General features: G+C 42.1%; 1 protein-coding gene across 4 annotated transcripts in view; it reads left to right on the plus strand.

Annotated features, from left to right (window-relative positions):
- Window positions 1-8,365, plus strand: part of plekha7a (pleckstrin homology domain containing, family A member 7a) — a 177,604-nt gene extending 169,239 nt beyond the window's left edge. For all 4 annotated transcript variants that reach the window (XM_034084272.2, XM_034084274.2, XM_034084275.2 and 1 more), the window contains 4 exons: window positions 592-765; window positions 2,144-2,277; window positions 3,049-3,182; window positions 7,896-8,365. In XM_034084272.2, coding sequence (XP_033940163.1) covers window positions 592-765; window positions 2,144-2,277; window positions 3,049-3,182; window positions 7,896-7,972 — 519 coding nt within the window. In that variant the 3' untranslated portion in view covers window positions 7,973-8,365. The remainder of the gene's footprint in view (window positions 1-591; window positions 766-2,143; window positions 2,278-3,048; window positions 3,183-7,895) is intronic.
- Window positions 8,366-9,591: the final 1,226 nt, after the last annotated feature.

Genomic DNA, 9,591 nt, shown 5'->3' on the forward strand with positions numbered 1-9,591 from the left:
AATATTTTTGAAATGATTCTTTAGTTTACTACAGGGCTACTGCATTTCCCTGTTCACTCCCTTTTTGCCCTACCTGACACGGCTTTGTCTTTTATTTCTCTTTATTGAAGAATATAAACCTGTTTTTAAGTATTTTTTATAATCCTTTACTGTTAAACTACCAAGGCTGCAACTATGGGGATTATCTTTCTAAATTAATCCTGTTAATTAGCAAAGAAAACATCGGATAACCAGCAATTATTTAAATTTTGCAGCTGAAGTAGTGATTTCTCAGCGTTTGTGCTAACCAAATCATTATAAAATATGTTGCAAATCAACTTCACACAAGTTTAATAATTGTTTAACTAATAATGTATGATCTTTAAAGGCTTAAACTCAAAATGTCATGTGGACACTGGGTGCAATATAGTCATCTGTATGTCAGATGTTACTCACTGTTAGGGGGATATTGTCTCTATTGACATCCTGTTAATCAGTGGAAGTCATATCAACAGCTTTAAGTACATTTAGATGGCAACACCTTTCAAACACATGTCCAGGAAGAGAGGTTTTGTGATCTACTTTAAAGATTGTAATAATGACTGTTTGCAGGTGTTCGACTGGAAGGAGGAGCGTCTGGCTGCAGAGGGTCAGAGTGATGAAGGGTGGAGCCAGGCCAAGGAGAGAGGGAGGATCCAATCGGATGAGTGGGTGACGGTCTCAGCCACACACATACGGGAGGTGGATGTGGAGCCTCTGGACTACGACCTGGATATCAGCCGGGAGGTAGGCGCACACACACACACACACACACACACACACACACACACACACACACACACACACACACACACACACACACACACACACACACACACACACACACACACACACACACACACACACACACACACACACACACACACACACACACACACACCATGTATACATAACTTCAGGGGACATTACATTGACTTACATGCATTTTCTGGAGACTTATCCTAAACTTAACCATAACCAACGCATGCCTAACACTAACCCTAAACCCTAATCCTAAACCTAACCAAGTCTTCACCCTATAATTAATGATTCCCCTCATGGGGACCTCCAATTTGTCCCCATAAGGGAAGCCAGTCCCCACACGTGACTATTTAAACAGATTTAGGTCCCCACAAGTATAGTAATGCTAGAACACACACACACACACTCACTCACTACGGCTTATATCTTTACAACAACGTCTTAACATCCGTGTTCGTCCAATACGTGAAGTTTCATTCTATTAGATATGTGTGAAAATGTCTTAATTAGCATATCAATTCTAAGTATAGCCTAAAATGGGTTTCATTACATCACAGTGACTTTAAACTTTGACAACCAACATCTAATCCAAGTAGACATTTGTGTCAAATTTGGAGAAATCCGTTCCTGGGATGGACAGATTTAAATAACCCCAAAACATAATTCATACGGTTACAGCTGTGGCCTGCGCAGAGGCACGAGAGCACATCACACAGCGCCACTGTTCTGAGTTATCTGGTCAAATCGGCACTTTAGTTCTCAGTTCACCTCAGACACCCTCCATACGTGTTCTAGCATGGATGGAGAGTGTGCTGAGCTCATATTGATATATATATTAGGCAACCATTCTTAAATTGTATATAACATGTATTTAAATCACAAAAGGATCTACTGTACATTCATTGAGTTGTCATCCTGAAAGGGGAAGGTCGAGACCCCGGGAGGCCTGTCAATCAAATGGGTTTTTCTGTGTGGTTTTTAAATAGGTGTGAGTCATTGACTTCAACAGCCCTCTTCAAATCCAATGAGTGGTAACCCCAACATCGTGTGCTCGATACAAGCATTCACATTTCACTGCATGGCAGATTAATAAAGTCTATTGAAATGTTTTTGCAAACCACGTCTTTTTAAATGAATTGTTCAAATATTCTTAAATGAATGCCAGATTTAAGAATTGAATAGGAACTTTAGATAGAGACACGAATCACTGTTAATGTAGAAGAAATACCCAAGAGAGAATTAGGTACCATTGTTATGAAAAGCATAACAACCTCATGTTGACTTCTTCCACAAACTTAAAATGGTCGCATCACCACCACATCATGGGATGCTAAGACTGCTGCCCTGTCCTTTCCCCACGCAGCTGTGCAAACCTCAGAAGGTTCCCATCCCAGAGCGCTACGTGGAGTCGGACCCCGACGAGCCTCTGAGTCCGGAGGAGCAGGAGGAGCGCGGCCGGCGGACGCAGCGCATCAAGAACCTGCTCGCTAAGTCCAGGTACAGCACTCACAGCAGCTGGGGGCACTACGATGTCTGCCTTTTATTTCAAGTAAATCCAGAGAAGGCCAGGCAAGTTTATTTATACAGCACTTTCCAACATAAGGTCATTCAAAGTGCTTTACAAAAAGAGATGGGCTCTGTGAGGAAGTGGCAGATTTTCTCCGGTTGTGTATTTTCAAATTCTAGCGCACTCGAGCTGGTTTCTCCATTCTTACCTACCCCACCTTTAAGAGCATAACAAAACATCAGAAACATTAAAAAGCAAAGATTATAAAACATGAATAACACAGGTACATGAATACAAGTTACAGTGCAGTGTCAGATGTGAATAGTTCAATTAAAGAAAGTCTTCAGCCTGGAAGGAGTTCAAGGGGGATTATGATCTGAGTGAAATGCACTGATACACATTCAGTGAGTTCAGCTTCTGCTGTATCCCCGTGGGAATGAAGGCCCACATGGTGATCAGGATGTGAGTGTGGTATTTATGAATCCACCGGTTCAAGAAACACCTTTTTGGATTCCTGTAAGATCATTTTAAAGCATCAACAGGAATAAGACAAGGGAAAAAAGGAAACATTTTACAGTATATATATATATATATCAATATAACACCAATAGAGTTAGGTGCACCTTTGACATATATACAGATATTATTGGTTAAGAATATCAGAAACAGATGTTTATTTTTATAGAAAGTAGGTACATACTGCATGTGCCCATGGTGCAGGTTATTCTTTCTAAGTGAGGGGGTGTGTGTGTTCTCTCTAGTTATCAGAACAGACAGCCGTACGCTCCGCTGGACTTCGGTGATCTGGACGCAGCTCTGCAGCAGCAGGAGAGGATCATGAGCGTGTCGCACGCTCTGGCCTCCGAGGCCTCGTGCAAGAGCAAGCTGGTGGCAGGTTAGTGAACAAGCATCCTTATTTACATTCTCTAATGCATCCCTGAGACCAGGGGTGTCCACACTTTGTTCACAGAGGGTCACATGCAGAGAAATATACGAAGGGCTGGGCCGCTCACTAGAGGTATATCGCCTCATACGTTCAGTTATGAGATAGCGAAATCAATCAAAGGGTAAAGTATGATACTTGAAAATGCAAGATGAAAAAAACAGCCTCCATCGCAGCTCTCCAGAGGGCTTCGTGTATTGTTACAAAACGTGTTCATTAAAGGAATGGTATGCTCATGACACTCATTTTTAAAAAATTATCATCCGATAAAACAGACCAGTCTCTGCCAGTCTCTCTTTTTTTTTTTTTAATCCGATGACATTATCAGTGATTTTAAACTGATTATATACCGAAATAACATCAACACTGTGGGCGCCGCCATTTCCCGGACGTGACGTAATCCATGCGTTTGGTTTTCGAAGACACGTTGATCTCCATGTTATTTACTGTAGTTTCTCTCTTCAAATATGCCTCACTGTATCGCGAAATATTGCCATAATTCGGATAGGAACAATCCACGGAATGCTCGGTTCCATCTGTTGCCAAAAGGTAAGCATAAGAAGTACATTCAGAGGCAGTGGCTAGCGAAATGTGGCCGGCCCGAACCGAGAGATTTACAGGCTCATGTATGCAGCGAACATTTCAAATTTCCGGACGACTACTCTGAGAGTATGATCAAACATAACATGGGATTTAAAGAACAACCATTACTCAATTGAGATGCAGTACCATCGGTCTTTCTGGTGTCATCACCGACCAGGACACCAGTTCGGCCAGTAGAGAAATCGCCCTCTGCAAGTGTGAAGCGACGGAGGAGCAGAAGTAGTGCTCGGAGTAAGAATAAGGTATGTTATAGCGCATTTCCATTGCAGCGGCTAGCCCCGTTTTAACGTCCAGGCCAGGACAGTTTTTGGTGGCCTTTCCATATAGCGTAGTACCGGCTAGTGTGTATTTCCCCCCAGTTTTTCCGGCCCCATAAAATCGTGATTCTATGGCCAGGGACAACGAAGCTGAGTATGCTAAACTAGAGAGGGAATCGCTAGCAAGGGTGGTACTACATGCATACATATAGTATCTTATATCATCTTCCCATTATACACACATGCATTTTCAAACATTTGGACTACCTATGTTGCACATGTATTATCTTTTCAATTTACACACGGCATCTATTGCACGTCTGTCCGTCCTGGGAGAGGGATCCCTCCTCTGTTGCTCTCCCTGAGGTTTCTCCCATGTTCCCTTTAAACTGTGGGTTTTCTTCGGAAGTTTTTCCTTGTACGATGTGAGGGTCTAAGGACAGAGGGTGTCGTATTGTCATACTGATATGTATGGCTGAATTCCCCCATCCAATCTCTTCACATTGGTCAAAACTTGTTCCTCTGCTGACGAGTCCGAACTGAAATACTCCACCATGTTTCCGTGTGTTGACAAAGTGAACGCATGGATGACGTCACGGCCATCACGTGACTACTGAAAATGGCAAACATGGCGGCGGCCAGACGGAATATACAGGTCTTGATAAAAAAGAGCTATAAAATCATTATTTACCGGGGAATATCGCTGATTTCTTCAGGGTATGGTTTAAACATAACGTTTCACTAAATACTGAAGTTTTGATTAATTATCTAATGAGTGGACCATTCCTTTAAAGCAGAAGCCTCAGATTGATTATCATAAGAGGAGATATGAAGGGTCTATTTCAAACTGGTTAATAAGTTACTGGGCTTTTTCCTTATCAACTTAGATATGTTAGAAAATGTTTCCAACTTCAATCGACTGAATCTATTTAAAAAGTGGGATTATTAACACACAAATACTACTGTGTAATATATTTGTACATGTATATTTAAGAAGTACAATATAAGATAAGCACAAGTTCCATTTGTGGGCCGTATTCCATTACACTTTTTGAATTTGCTGAGAGCCGATTCAAAATGGTCCGCGGGCCGCATTTGGCCCCCGGGCCGTAGTTTGGACATCCCTACCTTTAAACCAACCATCACAGCTGCACAAACTGTATGCAAGCCTTTATACTCCGATTACAATAATGCTGACGTTTATCCTTAAAGCGAGTCAGACCAGATTCATTGATGAATAACAACCGACTGTTGTCACTGTGCAGAACCTCATATCACTCTAAAGATAGACACACACACACACACACACACACACACACACACACACACACACACACACACACACACACACACACACACACACACACACACACACACACACACACACACACACACACACACACACACACACACACACACACACACACACACACACACACCTTAGAGTCTCACACCGACACCATGTGGTTTGTCCCTGGTGTGCAGGCTCTGAGTGGATGGAGAGTTGGTGAGCATGTCTCCAGGTACCCGCCATTTCCCTTTTGAGTGGTGGTTGTGGTTTTCAGTTTATATACCGTTTGGGTTTAGTCAGGAATGTGCACAGATTGACAAGCGACTTTAAATCTGCAAAAATCTGCTTGACAACTTTTCTGTTGCCTTTTTACAGTACGTACTTTCAGAAACGTCCACAGATACAGGAAGATGTACTGTATGTCTCGTGTACATAAACACATAGCCTTATGTACACATACACTTTTAAGAAAGTCCCTGAAAACATCTGTGCACAGTCCTGGCTATTTTGTTGTGGGTGATATTTTATCCGAAGAGCTTCAGTTGTATGAAGAGCTGCTTTAGTGAAATGCGGTGGCCTTGTGTGTGTGAGTGGTATTTTGGTGTGTGTGTTTTTATGTAAATAAATCAAAAACACTTAAAATCAAAATCTTTCAGGACCAAAGACATCATGCTATTCGTGCTCAGGGGTTTGTGCAGCCCCTATATGTCTCAGAGATATATAGTAATGTAGCAAAGCAGTCTGTACTCTGGAGGACACTTCTGTAGCGCTGGAGCTTTGACGGCAAACACTGGCGCTTTATTTGGAGTTACGGCGGGAGAATTGTCAGGTGGTGCGTCACGAGTTCACACAGCGGTCGCCAAACCAATTCTGAAGAACTCTTCTGCAGCTCGAGGTTTTAACTAGTTCGGAGTGTAATAATCTACATTATTTATCAGTGAGACGAAACAATAAGGACCCTGAATCTAGAGCTCTCGTCCATAAGAAAGAATGTGCGCCAGGGAACCTGCGTCCCTGAGCAGTGAACTACCTCATGGCGGCTTGTGCTCATAGACTGGCAACAACAATGCGCCCAAGCTGCCCTCCTTAAGAGAGATAGCAGCAATACCCAAGCTCCTCCCCCTTAAGAGAGATAGCAGCAATACCCAAGCTCCTCCCCCTTAAGAGAGATAGCAGCAATACCCAAGCTCCTCCCCCTTAAGAGAGATAGCAGCAATACCCAAGCTGCCCCTCCTTCAGAGAGATAGCAGCAATACCCAAGCTCCTCCCCCTTAAGAGAGATAGCAGCAATACCCAAGCTCCTCCCCCTTAAGAGAGATAGCAGCAATACCCAAGCTGCCCCTCCTTAAGAGAGATAGCAGCAATACCCAAGCTCCTCCCCCTTAAGAGAGATAGCGGCAATACCCAAGCTCCTCCCCCTTAAGAGAGATAGCAGCAAGCAATACCCAAGCTGCCCCGCCTTAAGAGAGATAGCAGCAATACCCAAGCTCCTCCCCCTTAAGAGAGATAGCAGCAATACCCAAGCTCCTCCCCCTTAAGAGAGATAGCAGCAATACCCAAGCTCCTCCCCCTTAAGAGAGATAGCAGCAATACCCAAGCTCCTCCCCCTTAAGAGAGATAGCAGCAATACCCAAGCTCCTCCCCCTTAAGAGAGATAGCAGCAATACCCAAGCTGCCCCGCCTTAAGAGATAGCAGCAATACCCAAGCTCCTCCCCCTTAAGAGAGATAGCAGCAATACCCAAGCTCCTCCCCCTTAAGAGAGATAGCAGCAATACCCAAGCTCCTCCCCCTTAAGAGAGATAGCAGCAATACCCAAGCTCCTCCCCCTTAAGAGAGATAGCCGCAATACCCAAGCTCCTCCCCCTTAAGAGAGATCGCAGCAATACCCAAGCTGCCCCTCCTTAAGAGAGATAGCAGCAATACCCAAGCTGCCCCTCCTTAAGAGAGATAGCAGCAATACCCAAGCTCCTCCCCCTTAAGAGAGATAGCAGCAATACCCAAGCTCCTCTCCCTTAAGAGAGATAGCAGCAATACCCAAGCTCCTCCCCCTTAAGAGAGATAGTAGCAATACCCAAGCTCCTCCCCCTTAAGAGAGATAGCAGCAAGGCCGTAGACCTGTGCCGCGGGAAAGGAGGCAGTGAGAGGAGAAAACGATGAGGTCGAAGGTTGAATACCTGAGCAGTTATTCCCTAACATGCATCACATAGATCGACACGTTTAAAGGACGTTTCCCTGTTTGAACTCATTATATTTGAGCAGCGCCCTGGAAATGGAAACCACACAAGATACGTTTTCTCGTGAACTGCATTCGAGGGGCTTTTGCTAAATATGCTTTAAATGTTTAATTAAAGAGGTTTGCACCATGATGAAGAAGCACTGATGTCCTCGAGCCTCACATACTTATGTTCATATAATAACTTGCTTTATGTTTTGTTACTGTACATTTGTAATTCAACGTGTATATGTTCTACTTTCTTGTTGGGATCAATAACTGATCTGTGTTTCCTCCTCAGCCAAAGCCTCTGCAGAGCTCGGACCACCGAAGAGGAGGCTCATGGGGGGGGGTCTGATCCAGTGGCCAACTAACTGATTAACTTTGAACACATCTCTTTTTTTACGAGTGAGAACAAGACGCATTTCATTAGAGTTCAATCAATTATTGCTTGTGCACAATTAAGCAATACTAATGTATAACATGAGTGAATTGCTTCTTTTTTTAAATCTGCAATTATCCCTTTTGCTGCATCTATTTTACAGAGTGAATAAAGGCCAACATGCTCACACTACAATAGTAACGTTTTTAAATACATCTTTTATTTATTACATCATTTGGCTTGACATGCTTGCTCATTTTCTGCTGTATCTTTTCTATATAACAATGATCACAGTCCTGTCAATCAATTGAAGTGCCTTAAAATACATGATTTAATTAACATGTGAAAAAAGTCATGAAAATTAATAAATTACATAAAATACCTTGTTATACAGTGTGCATTTCCTTGAGTTCTTGTTTCACAAATATAACACACCCATGTCTCAGTTATCTGCTCAAAAAGTTAAAGCTAAAAAAACAAGATCATAAAAATAGAGCAGGGGTGTCAAACTCAATTTCATTGCGGGCCACATCAGAATTATGGTTGCACTCAAAGGGCCGGTTGTGACTTTAAGACTCTATAAAAATATAATAAATAATGTATTATAAAAATAAAATATAAATAAAATAAAATAAAATATAATAAATAATGTATTATCTCAACCTCGATCCAGAGGTTTTAGCCAACTATAGACCTATTTCTAATCTTCCGTTCCTCTCAAAAATTCTTGAGAAAGGAGTCGCAAAACAGTTGTGTGATTACTTAAAAAACAATGATTTATTTGAAGATTTTCAGTCTGGCTTTAGAACACATCATAGCACAGAGACAGCTCTGGTTAAAGTCACAAATGATATTCTAATAGCCTCAGACAAGGGACTTGTCTCTATTCTTGTTTTGCTCGATCTTAGTGCTGCATTTGATACTATCGACCATGACATCCTATTGCAAAGACTAGAGCACTTAGTTGGCATACAGGGAACTGCTTTAGGCTGGTTTAGGTCTTATCTATCTGAACGCTCTCAGTTTGTACGTGTTAACGATGAATCTTCCACGCAAACCAAAGTTAGCCATGGAGTGCCACAGGGCTCAGTGCTCGGACCTATTTTGTTCACATTATATATGCTTCCGTTAGGCAATATTATAAGGAATCATTCTGTAAACTTTCATTGTTATGCGGATGATACTCAACTATATTTATCAATCAAGCCTGATGAAATTAATCATCTAAATAAAATTCAAGACTGCCTTAAGGACTTAAAAACGTGGATGACCTTAAACTTTTTGATGTTAAACACGACCAAAACTGAAGTTATTGTACTTGGCCCGAAGAATCTACGAAACAAATTATCTAAAGACATACTAACTATGGATGGCATTAATTTGGCCTCCAGTGAGACTGTAAGGAATCTTGGTGTTATATTTGATCAGGATTTATCCTTTAACGCCCACATAAAATCAATTTCAAGGACCGCCTACTTCCATCTACGTAACATTGCAAAAATCAGGCATATCTTGCCTCAAAACGATGCAGAGAAACTAGTCCATGCATTTGTTACTTCTAGGCTGGATTATTGTAACTCTTTATTATCAGGGAGTACTAAGAAGTCAATCAAGT

This window comes from Pseudochaenichthys georgianus, chromosome 6 (genome assembly GCF_902827115.2).
Source record: "Pseudochaenichthys georgianus chromosome 6, fPseGeo1.2, whole genome shotgun sequence".
Taxonomy (NCBI): domain Eukaryota; kingdom Metazoa; phylum Chordata; class Actinopteri; order Perciformes; family Channichthyidae; genus Pseudochaenichthys; species Pseudochaenichthys georgianus.